General features: G+C 46.2%; 1 protein-coding gene across 3 annotated transcripts in view; it reads left to right on the top strand.

The window, feature by feature from the left end:
• The first annotated feature begins 4,481 nt into the window (after positions 1-4,481).
• CRK (CRK proto-oncogene, adaptor protein) overlaps positions 4,482-20,932 on the top strand; it is a 37,618-nt gene continuing 21,167 nt past the window's right edge. Inside the window, exons 1-2 of one of the 3 annotated variants that reach the window (XM_037492334.2) lie at positions 4,482-4,851; positions 18,482-19,017. In XM_037492334.2, the coding sequence (XP_037348231.1) occupies positions 4,611-4,851; positions 18,482-19,017 (777 nt within the window). In that variant the 5' untranslated portion in view covers positions 4,482-4,610. The remainder of the gene's footprint in view (positions 4,852-18,481; positions 19,018-20,932) is intronic. The other 2 variants (XM_037492335.2, XM_054688836.1) reach the window with 2 other exon arrangements.

Raw genomic sequence — 20,932 nt, 5'->3', positions numbered from 1 at the left:
CAGCAGACCTCTCCTGTCTCACTCTGCTCCCCTCGGCAGTGTATTTCAGTAGATCCATCTGTTCTGCTCCCCACTCTGTCTGAAATGAATTCTCTCATCCATTGCACCTATGGACTATACCCCGGCTCTTGTATACATAAATAAATAAATCTTTAAAATAAATAAACAAATATTTTCCCCCCTCATGTCCATGTACCCTAGTAAGGAGGCTTAGAGGCATGACCTCAGAACCCCATGGGCAGTTTCTGGGTGAAATATTCTGTCTCAAAGCTTGGAGAAATAAAGATCAGACACTCCTTCCCAAAGGGCCAACATTCACATTGAAATGGCTTCTGCTGCTGGCTTATGGTGACATACTGTGACTAAGCCAGGGTCACAATGAGTCACCCAACAGCAGGGAAGGCGCCTTTTCTCCCATCCCCCTTCCCCAGAGCAGGCCCATGTGTATAAAGTGGGTCTAGAAGAGGTATGTGATTTTTGTGAGACCATAACTCGGAGCCAACTGATTATTCTTTATTGTCTGCTTCCACCATTCTTGCCACCTCCCTCCCCCCATTCCTATTCCAGAGGTCTGAGGATACAACACAGTGACCATAGTTCTCTCCTAGGATTTCAATCCTGAATCCTCACAAGCTGCTGTGTGCTTCCAGATAAGGCACTTAACTTCTTTAAGATTCATCTGTAAAATGGAGGTAGCTGTAAAATACTGAACCATAAGGTTGTTGAGAGGATTAGGAGAGATAATCCATATAAAGGCAGTTAGCACTATGCCTGTGTAGGGTAAGGTAAAAAGTATCGGGCTTTTCTGCCCTCCCGCCGTTAGGATAGATGACGGAACCCTGTGGTCCCGAATGCATGCCTGATGGCGGGCACCTGGGGTGGGGTGTGGGCATATGTAGGTGGGATTCACCTGGGCTAAGACTGGGCTTTATAAGGGCAGCACCACGGGGACGCCAGAAGAATCAGAGAAGCAGAAGCAGAAGCACGAGAGAGCCCAGACAGAGTGAAGACTTGCTGGGGGCTGGGAGGCCTGCCAGCCTCCCGGCCCCCAGTACCCCTTGCCTGCTGTGTACCTGGTAAATCCCAATAAAAGCCTGCAAAAGCCACTGAGGGCTCCAGGACTCTCTCCTCCTTTACCCCGTCTGCTCGGGTTATAGAGATCTTGCTCCTTGCCATTCCTGCCCTTATATTTGGTGTAAGACGGCAAGATGATCCATGCAGATGGGTATGGAGCCCTCTGAAGACATGGAGGGACTGAGGAGTAGCAGACTGTGTTTGTCTGTGACAACGCTGGGCGTGTCATGGCGACACAGGAGATGGACAAGGTCTGGGAGCTGCAGGACGACACCTCGCCTGGAGGAGGTGACACCCTAGAGTACCAGCCAACAACCCTTGAGGCAGCAAGAATCATCGGGGAAGAGAGGGCCTCGATTCGGAGCTCGCCAGTGTGGACAAAGGGAAAAGCGAATGAACTTGGACTAATGGACTAATAATCCTGCCAGAAGGTGGAGGAACCTTGGCAGGTGACATTTTGGGAACCCTGAGGGTGTATGGTATCGTTTAAAATTAAGGCATGGCCAGTGAGCCTTGGTATAAGAGCCCACAGTTGGCTGAGGAAGGAAGCTCTCGGCAAGTTCTTTGCAGCCAGGCAGAGGAAAAAGCCAATTTAGAAAGGCAAAAGCTGATGCGGAGATTTGGAAGCTATGAGCGGCTGTTAAGCAGCCTAAGTAAGCTCAAGAAGGCCAGTGAGTCTCTTAAAATCACCTGTGGGTGATGCCCTGCTCATGGTTGAGTGAGGGTGAGGAGCTGAGGAACCCGTCCTTGAGGGATTGGTGAGGAACGTGGCTGGTGGTGGAGCCCAAGCCGAAGAGGGGACCCAAGAGAGGCCGCATGTGGAGCTTGTATCCACAGATCCCTGACCCGTGTGCGTGTGCAATGGGTTGGCCTGAGTGCAGGGGTCTGTGTGTCGCATTGGTGGCTATGAAAGCCGAGTGTTGGAGTAACTGCAGACAGAAACCCTGAGGGTTGGGCAATTACCTCCAACGGTATAGAATTGCCAGTCCAAGAGTGAGTGCCTCCTGGGGGTGGATGGGGTATGCGGCCTGTGGCTTACACTACAGCTGGAGAAGGCCAGGAAGCCTGATGGCTCCTGGCGTGTGACAGTAGATGCCGTGAGTGGTTCCTCTCCCTCGTATGAGCAGTGCCTTCGGTAGCAGATTTGGTGGATCATCTGCTGGTGTCAGTAATCGTCTTTTGCCACTAGGTTGGTGCCCTGCCTGGACTAACTTGTGTTCTGTTGTATTTTGTTGTTATATTGTTATGCATACTATTTGCTTTTGTAGGCCATGGCTGCAGTGTTCATATTGCTAAGAGAAACGTATATGACTTGTATAGACTGTTTGGCAGAAAACCCTGAGAGGGTGGATTGTAGGGTAAGGTAAAAAGTATCAGGTTTTGGGCCTCTCCTGGTGGCGCATCGGTTGAGAGCTGGCTGCTGGCAGCCTCTGCAGCGCTATTTCTATCCCCGGCCGCCATAGAGGGTCCCACACACACACAAAGTATCAGGCTTTTCTGCCCTCCTGCCATTAGGATAAATGATGGAAACCTGCGGTCCTGAATGCATGCCTGATGGCCGGCACCTGGAGTGGGGTGTGGGATTCACGTGGGCTAAGACTGGGCTTTTAAGGGCAGCGTCACAGGGACGCCAGCAAAAGCAGAGAAGCAGAAGCAGTACCACCAGAGAATGCCTGAGAGCCCAGACAGAGTAAAGACTTGCTGGGGGCTGGGAGGCCTGTACCTGATAAATCCCAATAAAAGCATGCAAAAGCCACTGAGGGCTCCAGGACTCTCTCCTCCTTTACCCCGTCTGCTCGGGTTATAGAGATCCAGTTCCATGCCATTCCTGCCCCTACAGCCTGGCAGCTAGTATTTCTGGAATAAGAACGTAAGTCATTATAATAAAACATTTATGCCACTTAGACTAGATACTTGACTTTTGAGGTCTAGCTTGGGATGCTTAACATGCTTAACAATGAAAGATCATGATACAGTAGGTAAGAACTGCTATGGAGATTAATAAAGGACAGTACTGTAGATGAAGACAGGAAACGTGGTGGTCAGAAAAGAGGACACATTTTATTTTTTTTAAAGATTTATTTATGTATACAAGAGCTGGGGTGCAGGCTAGAGATGCGGGGAGTGAGAGGACTCACGAGAGACAGAGTGGGGAGCAGAACAGGTGGATCTACTGAAATCCACTGCTGAGGGGAGCATCAGGTGAGACAGGAGAAGTCTGCTGTGCCATGTGGGTCATCTCCCTGGCCAGGGATGGAACTAGTATTACAATGGTTGAGGATAACTGCAGTGCTGAGACTTAACCCCTGTGCCACCAGCGAGGCCCCCAAGGGGACACATTTTAAGTCTGAGATCCTGAAAAGAATTGAAGAGCATTCCAGGAATACAAGGCTCAATATGCACAGGTAAGATGATACTGCAGTCCTGTTTTATGCTGTGAGCTCTACTTGGCATTTTTTAACACCCGGAGACTGTTAAAACTTCACACAAAGTAGCAACAGATTCAGAGTTGTCATTTAGAAAAGCACACTGGCAGATCTGTGCAATGTAAATAGGGACAGCGTCTCCATAAAGGAGTTGCCAGCAGGAATACCTATATAACTATGGAATATAGAACACAGGTAGAAATGATATTGATGGCAGGGAGAGACAGCACACGACAATGAGTTTAGAAGAATCTGGGTCGAAGACTTGAAAGCAATACTTGTACCAGTTTTGGCACACTCTATTCTCTTTGTCTTGACTGCCCTTCTCCACCTGGACAGTCAATATTCAGCCACCTCGTTTTGATCCCACCACGGATTGGATGAGGGGGCCCTGTTCTGTGTTCCTAACAACCCCTGTGCCTTCCTCCATTACAGCACTTGGCATTCCTTTGTTATCTACAGTTTCCTGGTTCCTCCCACATGTCTGCGAATTCGATGAGGCAAGGCCCTTGATTACCTTTGCACCTGCCAGACAAATGTGCTGTCAATAAGAGTGAATCAATGAAAACAAAAAAGTCAGCCCACCTGGGAAGCATCTGGAGAAACCATAGGAAAAAGACCAACATCTCAGTGAGCCCAGGCCCTGGGGTCACATCATCCTTCCTACTCCAATTCTGTTTCGGAGTCATTGCCTAAAAGTCCTGGGTCTTCCAGGAACTTGAAGCCCTTTGGGGCAAAGAAGCCCCAGATCAACAGCGCAAATACAAACCCCTGGGGACCTGGGGCTGAGGCCCCACTCCATGGCTCTCGCCTCTACCCCAACCTCTGCAGTTCCGGCCTTCGCCAGGCGGCGACGCCCATGAGTCCGCATGCGCAGTGCGCCCACGAGAGGGTCCCCTGCCCTTCTCCCAATGGCGGGCGTCAGTCCCCTTCCCGGCATCCTCCCTGGGGCAGGGGGCGCGTCATTTCCGGTGGGGAAGGCCCGCGGCCGCCGCCGCCATTTCGGGCGCTGCTGTGAGACTGTGACCCGAGCCGGTCCGCTGGGCGGCGGGCGCCGGGGCTGGAGGGGCGCGCGCGGCGGCGGCCCAGCGTGTAGGCGCCGAGGCGGCCATGGCGGGCAACTTCGACTCGGAGGAGCGGAGTAGCTGGTACTGGGGGCGGTTGAGCCGGCAGGAGGCGGTGGCGCTGTTGCAGGGCCAGCGGCACGGGGTGTTCCTGGTGCGGGACTCGAGCACCAGCCCCGGGGACTATGTGCTCAGCGTCTCCGAGAACTCGCGGGTCTCCCACTACATCATCAACAGCAGCGGCCCGCGCCCACCGGTGCCACCGTCGCCCGCCCAGCCTCCGCCGGGTGAGGGACGGACGGGACGGGAGGCCACGGGCGGGGGTGAGGGCCTCGGAACTCCCTTGCTGGCCGCTGCTCCCTGCAAGCTGACTCCCACGAGGGACGTGGGCAGAAGGTTGGAGTGACCGTGGCAGGGGGTAGCCTGTTGCCAGGACCCATTCCCACCGTCCAGCGGGAGCATGTGGGGGAGGAGGAGCCCTTGACCGAGGCTTCTGGGTGTGACTTGGGAGGACAGCCCAGGGGAAGGGGAACTGCTTCGGCCCCAGGGTGGGGCTAGCGTCCCGGCCGGGCACGAGGGCAGGGCTAGGCAACGTGGGGACAAAGAACTGAGGGGGATGTTGGCACTGCGGGGGCATCACTTGGCAGCGGTACCCAGAATGAATCCGATAATCCTACAAGTGGCTTTCAGACTTGAAACATTTCCTGCAGCGTTGGAGAGCCGGGTTTTGGCTATACTCCCCTGGTGGCCTTTGGTAGGAAGTCACCACATACTGACTGGGAGGGATGGAGACACCCTCAGGAAACCGGTCAGCCTTTTCCTTTCTTGGGCATTTTTCCAAAATACTTTACCGTTCTCTTCCCCTGCGGAGAATGAAGGTGATGAGCTAAGTGCCTTCGAGATAGAAGAAAGCCCTCTATGGCCTGCTCAGAATAAATTGATGTCCAGCTGTGGCCAAGAGATCTTACTGTGCAGAGACTGCCCCCCACAATTAGGGGGTTCTAGTTTTCAAAGTGTTCAGTGGAGGAAAGATTTTTTTTTTTCAGGAAATAAACTGATGGAAACAACCCCTTTGCTAGTAGTGAATGGAACTTCTTTTTTCCTTGGTCTTAACCATTGCCAGTCTTGTGCTTCAGGGCCTCTTTTGCTCAGTAAGTTGCTCTGTGCCTGGGTACTCCTAGATATGGGGAACAGATCCTGCTGGCAAAATTTTCTGAGAATTTAAATTATCTGCCCTGGGTCTTCTTTGACCAGGATCATTGAGATATGACTGTTTTAGCCATGCCAATGGTGTTGTTTGGGAAATGTTAAGGAGATTTATGCACTTAGTTCTTGAGACTTGGGAGATACAGAGTAATTCTGATGTTACCATTATCTGTGTAACAACAGCATCAAGAGGTCCTGATGCCTTCTCACTATTCCCAAGGTAATAGTGACCAGCTGAGGCCAGAGTCAGTCTGGTGTAATTTAAGAAACCCCTGAGCTAGCCTTTGCAGACTTGACTTTTAGGATAGTCCTAATTTAGATTTATCCATCTGAACAGAAATGGGGAGACAAGACAAGTTTCTTTGTTAACACATAGCGATTTTTAAAAGCGTGGGATCTTTAAGTCATAGGTTACTCTAGGTCTTTCTCAGTTTGGTTGGTTTTATAGCATGAGGCAGGAATTCTGATGTAACATGTATGCCCTAGACCAAATAATATTCTGCTTTTACTGGTTTTGTATTTCATTGCAGTGACATGATGGCAAAATAGCATTGAAATTCAGTTCTCAGTTTTTTGCTTGTGTATTGGTAGCAAATTTTGGAAATGGAAGCAAGCAGTTTTGTTAGTTTGAGCTTTCTCCACATCTTCGGCATTATGACCTTATGTCAGTGCTTACCTTGATACTGAGCTCCACCTTTTCATAACAGATAAAAGAGTTCAGATCCTCAGCCAATGAGACAAGGTAAAGATTGCCAGAGTTTGTGGATGGGGTGTGGAAAGTTCATGGGTATTGAAGTTTTCTGCTATGCACCCTATTCTCCATTTAGGGCAGTTGATTCAGCTGTTGTCTTTATAAAGATTACTTGATCTTTGTTTCTCGCTCCCTCTTCAAACATTTTTCTTTTGAAACTGCACAGAGGCCTTTCTTGAGTTGTAGAAAGGCATATACAATATTAATAACTAACATTTGTCTACCAGTTATTCTATGCCAGGTATTTAATGAGTATTTTATGTGTTTTATCTCATTCCCTGGCTATAACAACCTAGCGAAATAAGTACAGTCATCTTCATTAAATAAAATATTTCCATTTTACAGATGAGGAAACATTCAGTAACTTTCCCAAGGTCACACAGCAAGTGAATACTGAGTCAGAATCTGAATCTAGGAACTCTGATCTGAGAGCTTACACTATTACACTCTTTCAAAGCCAGTTTCCTTTTGAGAGCTCAGGCCGGCACAAAGACTCAACATTTTTGTCTTTGTCCTAGGGGCACAGGTTCTGTTTAAAGACTAAATGGACAGGATGACAAGAAAAAAACTCACTTTAGCATTTAGACAATACATACCTGCTATTTAAAGTTAATGATGGGGGGCCTCCCCGTGGCACAGCGTTTTGAGCGCTGGGTTTGCGAAGCTGCCCGCAGCCTATGCAGCGCCGGTTCGATCCCCGGGGGATCCCCGGCTGCTCCCCGGCCACCGGAGGAGGGTCCCACATGGTGCGCAGACCTCTCCTGCCGCCTGCTGCTCCCCTCAGCAGTGTACTTCGTCAGTCTGCCTGTTCTGCTCTCCGCTCTGGCTCTGGTGAATTCTCTCACCCTCCGCGCTTCTGACTGTACCCAGAGCTTGTATAAATAAATATAATAAATAAATAAATCTTTTAAAAAAAAAAGTTAATGATGGGGCCTCCCTGGTGGCACAAGGGGTTAAGCACAGCACTGTGAAGCTATCCCCAGCCTCAGCAGGCCTGCTAGGGAGCTGCCCACATGGCTCAGCAGACCTCTCCTGTCTAGCCCCCTGCTCCCCTCAGCAGTGTATTTCAGTCAGTTTGCCTGTCCGGTTTCCCGCTCTGTCTCTGGTGAATCCTCTCACCCCCTGCACCTCTGGCCTACATCCCTGTTCTTATATGCATAAATAAATAAATCTTTAAAAAAATAAATGCTGAAGAGACTTTAAAAAACCTTGTTTAGCAGGCTAAATATGGAAATTGAGTGGGTTTTTTTTTTATTGTATAGTATATTTTGTGAACATAATATGAAATTTATGTGGAATGGCTTAGGTACAGTTTTTAGAGACATAGGGGTAGAATAGGCCAGGTATTCATAACCTTTTCCAGTGAAAATTTCAGCTTCTGCAGGCTCCTGATGTTACCATAGTCTGAAAATGCCTTAGCTGTGCCCCATTCTGCTAGTTGTACTCTGTCAGGTTAGACCTCTTGAGGATGCTGTACAATCACTGATTCCTTAGTGTCTTCCCCTTGGAACAGTGGGCTCTTACTGGACCTTTACTAGTAGATGACAAAACTGTGAGTTGGGAGAACAGTTACAGACTGGAGCGCTGGAGTTTGGGCCTGAATCTCACCTGTACCTCGTACTTACATAACTTTGAGCAAGTTCTTTTTTTTTTTTAATAGAGGCATGTTTTTATTTATTTATTATATTTGTTTGTTTGTTTTGTTTATACATGCACTGGGTACAGTCAGAAGCGCGGGAGGGTGAGAGAATTCACCAGAGCCAGAGCGGGGAGCAGAGCAGGCAGAAGGACCGAAGTACACTGCTGAGGGGAGCAGCGGGCGGCAGGAGAGGTCTGCACACCATGTGGGATCCTCCTCCGGGGCCGGGGAGCAGCCGGGGGTCGAACCGGCGCCACGGAGGCTGTGGGCAGCTTCGCAACCCAGCGCTCAACCGCTGCGCCACCGGGGAGGCCCTGAGCAAGTTCTTTTACTTCTCTGTGCCTTAGTTTCTCATCCATGAATAAGGGGAAATAGTAGTAATGCTGCTCTTATAGGATTGTTGTAAGGATTAAATGAGTTTTAGTGTATTAAATGCTTAGGAATGGATTTAGCTTATAGTAAGTACTTGATAAGTATTAAATGTATTAATCTTATGAACATAACAGGATAGGGGAGGAGTTGAAGCAAAATAGATTAACAGCCTTGAGAGGCTCACAGGCATACCTGGTGTGGGTTGGTGAGCACCATATCTTAAGGAGTAAGTGTTGGGCACAGGAAGTGGGGTGCATCAAGAAGTGTGACAGGACCTCACCTCAGATCTAGTACATGGAAACAGGGTGGTGCCTGCTGTTAGCTGCTCTGCCCAGACTGTTCTACCTATTGCACTAATGAGTGATGGAAGCAAAAGCTCATCTCTTTGGGGGTAGAGGGAGGGGCAGAAGCAAGGGTGGTAATTCTCCTTCCTCTTCAGGGTGATACTGGACCAAACAACCTATCTGGAGATCCTGTGGGACTGCTGGTTATCTACTGCTGCCTTTTTGTGATTTCAGGCTTCTGTGTTTTGTTCACTCCACATTGTTGCAGTACTCACACTTGGTCCTCATGTTTTCCTTTTCAGTAGCATATTAGAGGTTTTCCCTACTGTCTAAAAGCAGAACATTCATAGTTGGTATAGTTTGATAGGTTATTTTTGAGGTCTGAGAATGCTGTTACCATTAAATTTTATGGAAAAAAATTATTGAGTATTCTCAGACCTGAAAAGAAGCTAGCCAAAAAGGAATGTTTTACTTTCGGTTAGTGGGGAAAACCAATATCTCTCAAGGCAGTAGTTGTAGAGAAATACTTCATTAAGTTACATAATCAATTTTACACCCCCCAAAAAAATTTCATAGTCAAAGGCAGTAGGTTTCTTATTGCAGGGCTTCTTTAAACCTTTACTTGTGAAGGCTTGTGAAATTTTCAACATGTCAGAGAAACTGATACAGGGTACTGGGTTTTCAAACCTGTTTGACCACAGAACTTTTTGAGCAGCATCCTGAGAGTTCATGGGGTCTTCTCTGGGGAACAGTGTAGTGGCTCTGGATTTGGAAATAAAGTGAAAATTTCTAAAGGAATATAGAGGTTTAAGGGGTTATTAAACTGAATTTACTTTTTGAGCACCTGTAATGTACCAACAGCTGTTAGGAATTTTCTTAGATAGGTATTTGGCCCCATGAGAAGTTAAATGACAGCTCATAAAGCTAGTAAAAGGTAGAGTCAAAATTCATCAAACCCTATCGGTCTGAATTTGCCAAGTACTGTGTTGATAATAATCACCATTTTTAGAAAGTTCTGTTTGTAAGATCATTTTGAAACCTCTTTAGGATAATATCTTAGTTGAAAGTCTGATCTTTTGCCCCTTTGTATTGGGCAGGTGGTAGGGAGTGGCCATCTAAGGAACCTTTATAAATCTCAGGCAGAAAAGGAAGAGAGGGAGTGGGAGTTAAAAGGGAAGGGTAAGAGAGGAAGTGCTGGTGAGATCAAAAAGAAAAGAAGCCAGTGATGGGACCATGGTGGTGGTTCCCACACTAGAGGTGACCTGACCTGTTTAGCCCACAGAACTCATGAATGTTCTTCGTAAAACCTATGGTTTTTATGTTATAAATGATATTACAAAGACTGATGTAACCTGGCGACTGAGATGCTTAGACATAATGAGTATGTCCAGAAACTCAGAGAATATCTAACTTCTTGCATGGATTTTGATTTGCCTGTTACTTCATAACTGCATGTTCAAAATCCACTACAGATTTGATGTCGAACCAGTGAGTGAGGTTTTCCCAAGTTCCAGCTGTGAGAATCCAGTTGGTTCTATTCTCTAGACAGACTGACTGACTCTGTCTCCTTCCTTTCACGCCCTTCTATTTCCTGCTTTTGGCTTTTCATGGTTGGAAGGAGATGAACTAGGGAAAAGGAGCCAGAACACATAGCTCTAGTAAGGTTGGGCTTATCTTGGACTTCAGTATGTTCTGTTCCCCTCTTCTAGAGTTTGGGTCAATGAAACTCGATTGCCCCGCATGCTCTGGTATATACATAAAAATAGGTGGTCTTCTGTGGAATGATTGTAGTATCGTTAGAATAGAAAAATAATTTATAGTAAGTAATGGTGAAGATTTCCCTTGGTGTTTTGCTTGTATTTCGGTGTCTGTTGGGACTCAATCCCCTCCTCCCCGCCAAAAAAGTAGAACCAGTTCATACTATGCAGCATTTGAAAAATAACTGAACTAATTTCCTACCTTCATGGTAGTGAACTGCCAGTTTTTCTTTTCAGATTCTCACACTGATCTTTCTAAAGGACTTTGCTTAGTTCCTAGTACTAGTGAAGGGAAGGCCTATTTGTTCTTTAAGCCCTGTCCCCTCATCCCCTCCCCGCAGAAGAAAAAAAGAAAAACATTTCACTTGGACTAGTACAATAATGGATAAACCATAATGGATGACAGGGGTGGTTGCCTTCTTTAAATGGGAAGAGTATCATGCAAATGTTCAGAAATGGTCCGAGCTGCTCTTTCATTGTGAACTTGTATGTCAGAACAGTTTGTTGTTACTACTACTATTTTTTGTTAGACTATATCTTCAGGGGCCTCCCTGGTGGTGCAAGGGGTTAAGACAGAACCTATGAAGCTACCTGCAGCCACTGCAGCATGAGTTCGATCCCCGGCGAGGGAGCTGCCCATATGGTGCAGCAGACCTCTCCTGTCTCGCCTGCTGCTCCCCTCAGCACTTTATTTCAGTTGATCTTCCTGTTCTGTTCCCCACTCTGTCTCTGGTGAATTCTGTCACCCTCAGACCTCTGGCCTGTACCCCAGCTCTTGTATACATAAATAAATAAATCTTAAAAAAAAAAAAAAAAGAATGTATCTCCAGTTGAAAGCCAGAGGGGAAAATATGTCTTCCTAAGACATGCTGCTTTTGCTCCTTGCTTACCAACCACCCTGTGCATGCCTTTATATCCCCAACTTTTCTGTGAGCTGGAACAGATTTTCATTTTACTTTCCCCTTCATTTCAGAGTTAAATTCATTTTTATTGAGCACTTATGCCAACCATTGTCTCAAAATAGGTCCAGTAGTGAAACCCATTTAAACTTGCAGCATCTTAGTATGAAGATTGGTAAACTTTAGAAAACTCTAGCAAAGGAACTTTTCTTCCAGGCTTCCCCGGTGGTGTGGGGATTAAGACTCAGCACTAGCACTGGCCTTAGTTTGATCCCCTGCCAGGGACCTAGGCCACATGGGGCAGCAGACCTCTCCTGAGTTTCATTCCGCTGCCAGGGAGCTAGGCCACCTTGGGCAGCAGACCTCTCCTGTCTCACCCACTGCTCCCCTCAGCAGTGTATTTCAGTCAATCCACCTGTTCTGTTCCCCACTCTGTCTCTGGTGAATCCTCTCACCCCCTGCACCTCTGCACCCCAGTTCTTCTATGTATAAATAAATCTTTTTTTTAAAGATATATTTATGCATACAAGAGCTGGGGTGCAGGCCAGAGATGTGGGGGGGGGAGGATTCACCAGAGACAGGAGAGAACAGAACAGGCAGACTGATTGAAATACACTGCTGAGGGGAGCGGCAGGTGAGACAGGAGAGGTCTGCTTCACATGTGGGTTGCTCCCTGGCCGACTAGGGATCGAACTCGTGCTACAGAGGCTGTGGATTGCTTCATAGGTTGCGTCTCAACCCCTTGGGCCACCGTGGAGGCCCAAATAAATCTATATTTAAAAAAAAGAAAGGAGCTTTTCGCCTCACTCTGTCATCAGGACTATTTCCATAGTTGCTTTGCTAGTATGAGAGTTCTACCTACCACCCTGCTCCAAAGGCTTTTTTGACTAGACAGTATTTTTATTTTTACTTATTTATTTTCTTGTGTGTGTAAAAGAATTGGGGTGCAGGCCAGAGGTGCAGGGTGTGAGAGGATTCACCAGAGACAGAGTGGGGAGCAGAACAGGCTGATCAACTGAAATACACTGCTAAGTAGAACAGAAGGTGAGACAGGAGAGGTTTGCTGTGCTGTGGAGGTTAGCTTCCTGGCTGGCATTGAACTCAGGCCATAGCGGTGATAGTGCTGAGATTTAACCTGTAGGCCACCAGGGAGGCCCCTGACTAGACAGTATTTTTTTTTTTTTAAGATTTATTTATTTATTTATACAAGCACTGGGTACAGTCAGAAGCGCAGGAGGGCGAGAGAATTCACCAGAGCCAGAGCTGGGAACAGAACAGGCAGACTGACGAAATACAGTGCTGAGGGGAGCAGCAGGCGCGGCAGGTAAGGTCTGCACACCATGTGGGCCCCTCACCAGGGATCAGGGATCGAACCAGCGCTGCAGAGGCTGTGTGCCAGCTTTGCAGCCCAGCGCTCAACCGCTGCGCCACCAGGGGAGGCCCTGACTAGACAGTATTAAGCAGGTTTTCTCAGAGTTCACATTTGACCTTGTCCTTCACATAGTTCAGCAGACCTGAGAGATCACTGAAATAACCTAGCATTGATAGGCAAGCCATACACTTTCTTGCCTACAAAAATAATTCCCTATATGTGATCCACTTTAGTGAAGAGAAACTCCAGAATTATAGCACCATTGTGCTCAGTCCTGCAGTAAGAACTATCCAGATCATGTTCTGCTGGTGCCTGATGAATGTTTGCCATAAATGGACAGTCCTGGGCCTGGGCATCTATTTAAGCATCGTGTGTTGGAGAGCATTACTGAGCCAGAATTACTGAGTGTGAGCTATTAACTTTTTTGTAAAATTTATGTATACAAGAGCTGGGGTGTAGGCCAAAGGTATGGGGGTGAGAGGATTCACCAGAGACAGAGTGGGGAGCAAAACAGATGGACCCACTGAAATAAACTGCTGAGGGAAGCAGTGGGTGAGACAGGTGAGGTCTGCTGCTCCATATGGGTTAGCTCCCTGGCCAGGATTGAACTCAAACACTGTGCTGCAGTGGCTGGGAATAGCTTCATAGTGCTGAGACTTAACCCCTTGCGCCACCAGGCAGGCTCAACTTGTTTTAATGTATAGCCATGAATTTCAAAGGTAGACTTTTTGTAATGTAAGAAGTTTGCAACTGTTCTTTGAATTGTTATTGGTTTCATTCATTTGGGTGAAAAGAGAAGGCACTCATCAGTATTCATTCTGTATTGAGGACTTTCAGTTAATTTCCAAAGTTTATCTTTTCAACTCTCCCCAGTGAATTTTTCCTACTCATTTTGCAAGAAGTGTTTTCTTTCTTTTTTTTTTAAAAAGATTTATTTTATTCATGCATACAAGAATGGGGTACAGGCCAGATGTGCGGGAGGGTAAGAGAATTCACCAGAGACAGCAGGGAACAGAACAGTAGACTGACTGAAATGCACTCCTGAGGGGAGCAGTGGGCGAGACAGGGTCGGTCTGCCACGCCATGTGGGTATCTCTGCAGCCGGCTGGGATCAAACCTGCACTGCAGAAGCTGAGGACAGCTTCTCAGCGCTGTGCTCAACCGCCTGCGCCACCAACAGGCCTGCAAGAACTGTTTTCTAACATTGAATAAAATAATTAGGTCTTATTTTTTAGAATGCCAAATTAGTTTAGACAAATGGGCTTCCATAATGTTACTGTTGGGCAGCATTAATCACTATAACTTTTTGGTGGATGGGCCAATGTTGGTAGGAGTGGAGAAGATAGATTTAAAGAATTGAACAAATGACTTTCACAAAAGAAGTACAAATAGGGCCTCCCCGGTGGTGCAGTGGTTGAGCGGCACAGCAGTTGAGTGCTGGGTTGCGAAGCTGCCTGCAGCCTCTGCAGCAACTGGTTTGATCCCCAGCTGCTCCCCGGCCCCAGAGGAGGGTCCCACATGGCGTGCAGACCTCTCCTGCAAATTTTGACCCAGGAAAACTGTATGCAGTCAAAATCATACCACAAATGGGTACTCCAAGTAACAGAAAGCAAGAAAAAGAGACTTAAACAAAGCCTGATAAATGAATCAAGTTTCCTTTATGAAATTACTAGAGGATGGGTCTGACCCCAGTGAAAATAATTTTATGAAAATAGAAAAATTGGTAGCAGTTTAACTCTTCTAAGTAGAGAATTGCTCAAACGATTAAAGAGAGCTTGTTCTGATAAGCATGTCTTCCAAAAAGACTCATTGAAGTTTGTGTAATTCTGGGCCTCCCTGGTGGCGCACTGGTTGAGCGCTGGGTCGCGAAGCTGCCCACAGCCTCTGCAGTGCCAATTCGATCCCCGGCCACCGGGCGGGGGTTCTACATGGCGTGCAGACCTCTCCTGCGCCCCCCCCCCAGCTTCCCTCAGCAGTGTACTTCTGTCCTTCTGCCTGCTCTGCTCCCTGCTCTGACTGGTGAATTCTCTCACCCTCCCGCGCTTCTGACTGTACCCAGTGCTCATATGTATGTATGTATGTATGTATAAATAAATAAATAAGTAAAATAAATAGAAGTACAAATAGTTAATAAACATGAAAAGCATAGGACAATCTTTAAAAAGAGAGCAGTTCGTGGGGCCTCCCTGATGGCTCAAAGGGTTGAGATGTAATCTATGGGGCTGTCCGTAATAAACATGAAAAGCATAGAACAATCTTTAAAAAGAGATAGCAGTTCTCAGGGCCTCCCTGGTGGTGCAAGGGGTTGAGATGCAACCTTTGAGGCTGTCTGCAGTGACTGCAGCACGAGTTCAGTCCCCGGCCAGGGAGATGACCCACATGATGCAGCAGACCTCCTGTCTTGCCCACTGCTCCCCTCAACGATGTATTTTGGTCGATCCACCTGTTCTCTTCCCTACTCTCTCTGGTGAATCCTCTCACCCCTCACAACTCTGGCCTGTACCCCAATTCTTGTATGTATAAATAAATCTTAAAAAAGAGAGAGATCTTATTAAGTTGGAAATGATTTTTTAAATGCTGTTTTGGCATGGATGGGGGAAGTGGAAACTCATAAACTGTTGGGAGTATAAAATTGAACAAACTTTTTGCAAGGCAATTTGGCAACATAAACCTTAATGTTACTACCATTTGGTCCAGTAGTTGCACTTCAAGAGGTTTATCCAAGGAAGTAATAAAAAAAATGCTCATTAACAAATAGGAACAGAAACACTCGTAACATCGTTTGCTCTAGTAGGAAGTTGGGACTATTTTATAACCATTAAAAGTCATGTCCGTGGGCCTCCCTGGTGGTGCAAGGGGTTAAGACACAACCTATGAAGCTATCCGCAGACAGTGCAGCATGAGTTCGATCCCCAACCGGGGAGGTGACCCACATGGCACAGCAGACTCTCCTGTCTCACCTGCTGCTCCCCTCAGCAGTGTATTTCAGTAGATCTGTCTATTCTGTTCCCCACTCTGTCTCTCATGAATCCTCTCACCCCGCGCACCTCTGACCTGCACCCCAGCTCTTGTATGCATAAATAAATAAATCTTACCAAAAAAAGCCATGTCCTTGAAGAGTATGAGGAAGTTTTTATTACATAAGTTGTGTGTGTGTGTGTGTGTGTGTGTATACGTACTTACTATGTACGTACACATATAAAAATAGTTGGGGGGTTGTTTTTAATCTGAGAAGTTATAACTTAAAATGCTTAGAGTATCCTGTGAAAAGGTTATGACTGATTAAAAAACTTTACCAGGTACTCAAAAGATAAAAAAATCCAATAAGGTGATATTTTGGGTGCCTAGCAGAGTGCAAGTTAAAGGTTTGTATTTTTCATTAGACATTTTATTTCTTACTTGATCTGATATATGGTTACTTATCCTTGAATTCTAGAATCTCAGAATAGAGAGGGAATACATTAAGATTTATTTATACATACCAGAATAAGGGTACAGACCAGAGGTGTGGGTGTTGGGGGTTGGTGAGAGGATTCACCAGAGACAGAGCGGGGAACAGAACAGGCAGATGGACTGAAATACACCACTGAGGGGAGCAGTGGCAAGACAGGAGAGGTCTGCTGTGCCATGTGGGTAGCTCCCTGGCTGGGGATTGAACTGCTGCAGAGGCTATGGATAGCTTCACAATGCTGTGCTTAACTCCTCCCACCACCAGGGAGGCCTGCTAATTAACCATTTAATGACTATCAAATGAAATTGAGATCAGCAAATAAGATTTGAAAGATAGTTTTTATTTTTCTTAGAGATTTATTTATTTTTTAAAGATGTATTTATTTATGCATGCAAGAACTGGAGTACAGGCCAGAGGTGTGGGGGAGGGGTGAGAGGATTCACCAGAGACAGAGTGGGGAACAGACTAGGCAGATTGACTGAAGTACACTGCTGAGGGGAGCAGCGGGCGAGTCAGGAGAGGTCTGCTGCACCATGTAGGTTGCTCCCTGGCTGGCCAGGAATCAAAATTGTGCTGCAGTGTCTGCGGATTGCTTCATAGGTTATGTCTTAACCCTTGCGCCACAAGGAAGGCCCTAGAGATTTATTTATTTTAAAGATTTATTTATGCAGACAAGAGCTGGGGTACAGGCCAGAGGTACAGGGGGTGAGAGGATTCACCAGAGACAGTGGGGAAACAGAACAGGCAGATTGACTGAAGTACACTGTTGCACCATGTGGGTCATTCTCTGGCCAGTCAGGGATCGAACTTGTGCTGCAGAGGCTGCGGATTGCTTCATAGGTTGCGTCTTTTTTTTTTTTTTTTTAAGATTGATTTATTTATTTATACAGTCACTGGGTACAGTCAGAAGTGCGGGAGGGTGAGAGAATTCACCACACCCAGAGCGGGGAGCAGGACAGGCAGACTGATGAAGTACACTGCTGAGGGGAGCAGCAGGCCGCAGGAGAGGTCTGTGCGCCATGTGGGACTCTCGCCCAGCAGCCGGGGATCGAACCAGCGCTTCAGAGGCTCTGGGCAGCTTTGCAACCCAGTGCTAAACCGCTGCACCACCGGGGAGGCCCCACAGGTTGCATCTTAACCCCTTGCACCACCAGGGAGGCCCCTAGAGATTTATTTATGCATACAAGAATGGGGTTACAGGCCAGAGGTGGGGGGCGGGGTGAGAGGATTCACCAGAGACAGAGTGGGGAACAGAACAGGAAGATCAACTGAAATACACTGCTGAGGGGAACAGCGGGCAAATCAGGTGAGGTCTGCTGCGCCATGTGGGTAGCTCCCTTGCTAAGGATCAAATTCGTGCTGCAGTGGCTGTGGTTAGCTTCATAGGTTGTGTCCTAACCCCTTGCACCACCAGGGAGGCCCCATTAAAAGATAGTCTTTTTTTTTTTTTTTTAAGATTTTTTTATGCATACAAGAGCTGGAATACAGGCCAGACATGTGGGGGGCGGAGGGGGCGGGAGGGTTGAGAGGATTCACCAGAGACACGGTGGGGAACAGAACAGGCAGACTGACTGAAATACACCCCTGAGGGGAGCAGCGGGCGAGACAGGAGAGTTCTGCTTCACCATGTGGTTTCTCTCTGGCTGGCCGGGGATCGAATTTGTACTGTAGAGGCTGCAGATCGCTTCATAGTGCGGTGCTTAACTCCTTGCGCCACCAGGGAGGCCTTAAAAGTTAGTCTTAAAAGTGTTTTTATTCTTAGAAGGATTGTGAGAGTTTAGTGTAGATACAAAATTCTCCCTCCTGGTAAAACTGCTGGGAGCTATGAAAAGTTGCTGCATTTCCTGAGGTTGAAGATTGCAACTTCAACTTGAGCTACTCTGTAAATGGGATAGCAGCAGTACATTTGGGGATGAAAAGACTCCATGTTGCTCTGTCTTGATCTAGTATGAAAGCACATCCTGACTGGCCCGGTGTGTCATGGCCAATCATGGTTCCTTCAAGGGAATGTTTCAGCTACAAAGTTTGATTTCAGTTAATATGAGAAGAAGGGGTAGTTTTTTTCTAGATAGTTTTTTTTCCCTGGTGGAATATTGACTAGATGTGTGGGAAATGCTTAAAAAATTTGCATTTTTGTCTCCTGTATAATACATTTCTAAGTGACACCCTGCTCTGTTTTTTTCCAGGGGTGAGCCCCTCCAGACTCCGAATAGGAGATCAAGAGTTTGATTCATTACCTGCTTTACTGGAATTCTACAAAATACACTATTTGGACACTACAACGTTGATAGAACCAGTTTCCAGATCCAGGCAGGGTAGTGGAGTGATTCTCAGGCAAGAGGAGGCAGAGTATGTGCGAGCCCTCTTTGACTTTAATGGGAATGATGAAGAAGATCTTCCCTTTAAGAAAGGAGACATCCTGAGAATCCGGGATAAGCCTGAAGAGCAATGGTGGAATGCGGAGGACAGCGAAGGCAAGAGGGGGATGATTCCAGTCCCTTACGTGGAGAAGTATAGACCTGCCTCTGCCACAGTATCGGCTCTGATTGGAGGTAACCAGGAGGGTTCCCACCCACAGCCACTGGGTGGGCCGGAGCCTGGGCCCTATGCCCAACCCAGCGTCAACACTCCGCTCCCTAACCTCCAGAATGGGCCCATTTATGCCAGGGTAATCCAGAAGCGAGTCCCTAATGCCTACGACAAGACAGCCTTGGCTTTGGAGGTACATAATGTGCAAAATGTAGAAAGAAGAGATCTGCTACAGGGTCTCCCTTTCAGACCTCTTAGAGCTTTGTAGGAATGCTGAATACAAGCACCAGCATTGTGATGATGTTATAGATGTCAAAACATTAATTACTGATTTTGGCATTTTATATGAGGTTTTCTCTTTTATATAGAAATGAGTACGCTTAAAACTGTGTAACTGAATATTCTGATTGATTTACTAAACACACTCTGACTACTAAATAATACCTGAATTCACAGGAATTAACCTAAAATATTTTTCTCATCTACATTCTAATCTGTTTCTTTCTATTTGTCATTGTCTAAGATGTGGAATAAGATGGGCTTACACAGATTTGAGTATAAGAAGTGGTCTCTGTAAAAGCGCTTAAATGGAATTTTCCCACAAGACATAGTGTTTTTACTTTAGGGGGCATGGATTTCCTTATCACTGACATATTGTGTCATCAAGAAGAATTCAGGAGGAACAGTAAATTGTATTGCAGATAGATGTAAAGGAACACATCCAAAAGTATTAAATCCAAGGAGTGACAGGTTTACTTGGGCTTTGTTGTTTAATGCATTTTAATAATTTTTTTTTTTTAAAGATTTTTTTTTTTTTAATAGAGGCATGTTTTATTTCTTTCTTTCTTTATTTGTTTGTTTGTTTTGTTTATACATGCACTGGGTACAGTCAGAAGCACGGGAGGGTGAGAGAATTCACCAGAGCCAGAGCGGGGTGCAGAGCAGGCAGAAGGACCGAAGTACACTGCTGAGGGGAGCAGCGGGCGGCAGGAGAGGTCTGCGCGCCATGTGGGACCCTCCTCTGGTGGCCGGGGAGCAGCCGGGGATCGAACCGGCGCCGCAGAGGCCGCGGGCAGCTTCGCAACCCAGCGCTCAACCGCTGCGCCACCGGGGAGGCCCTGTTTAATGCATTTTATAGCAAAAAACAAGTTCTTGCTGAGAAATTTGGATTTATTTATTTATTTATTTATTTATTTATTTGCCTTTTAATGGTAACCCGTCTCTTCTGGTCTACTATTGCATTGAATTTCTTCCTTCATTTCTCTCTTTAGAACTCTCAGCTTTGCTTACTTCTTCTCTCCTTCCCTCTCTTCTCAAGTTATACACAGCAGGAGATTGAGCATAAAAGCTAATAATGAAGTAGAGCCTGCCAATACTGTAACTTGAATGTAAGCAAGTAGCTAACTTTCATAAGCACAGGCTAAAGTTATGTGAGTTCATATTAGCAGAGAAGGGACAAAGCATATACTTACAAACTGAAATCTCCAAATTTTTGTTTCTTTGGACCTTATTTATACCACTGAGGAATAGAAGTTACCTTCTGTATAAGTAGGATTGTTAGCCCACAGATTGAGCTAGTATTCATCTGAACTATTCTCTGATAGTACTAGATTAGAAATTTCTCTTTTACATTCTGGATAATGAATACAAGGGAAGGTCAGTTTAATCTGATAGATTTGAGAAATGTGTTTTAAAGTGTATATTTTCTTGATATGTTGTTACTTGAAAGTATCTTTCTGCTTTGATGAGAAAAGTTTGCTGTCTAGGTCATATTGCTTTTTCCCACTTAGAGTTTGGAGGATAAAAAAAGCAGGTTTCTAGCCAGGTGTATTAAAGTTCAAATGATGGTTGTATCCGGCGTGGTGCTGTGCACATTATAGATGTGACTCCACATTCATTGCAGACCTTGTTAGCAGTGGGCATTCAAGGAAGAAGCCAGCTAACACATAGGAGAGAATAGTTACCACATTAATTTTGTTTCTATTTGCATTTCTTTTCTCAGAGTTGTTTTTGATGATGTCTGCCTTGTTTAGAGGCTATAATGCTGCTCTCTTGGCTGTGAAACATAAATTTTGTGAAATAAAGATTGAAGTAGAAAACTAGTTTAT

This window comes from Talpa occidentalis, unplaced genomic scaffold (assembly GCF_014898055.3).
Source record: "Talpa occidentalis isolate TD23 unplaced genomic scaffold, MPIMG_talOcc4v2.1 talOcc4.7, whole genome shotgun sequence".
Lineage (NCBI taxonomy): Eukaryota > Metazoa > Chordata > Mammalia > Eulipotyphla > Talpidae > Talpa > Talpa occidentalis.
This window is presented reverse-complemented; position numbering and strand designations above follow the sequence as displayed.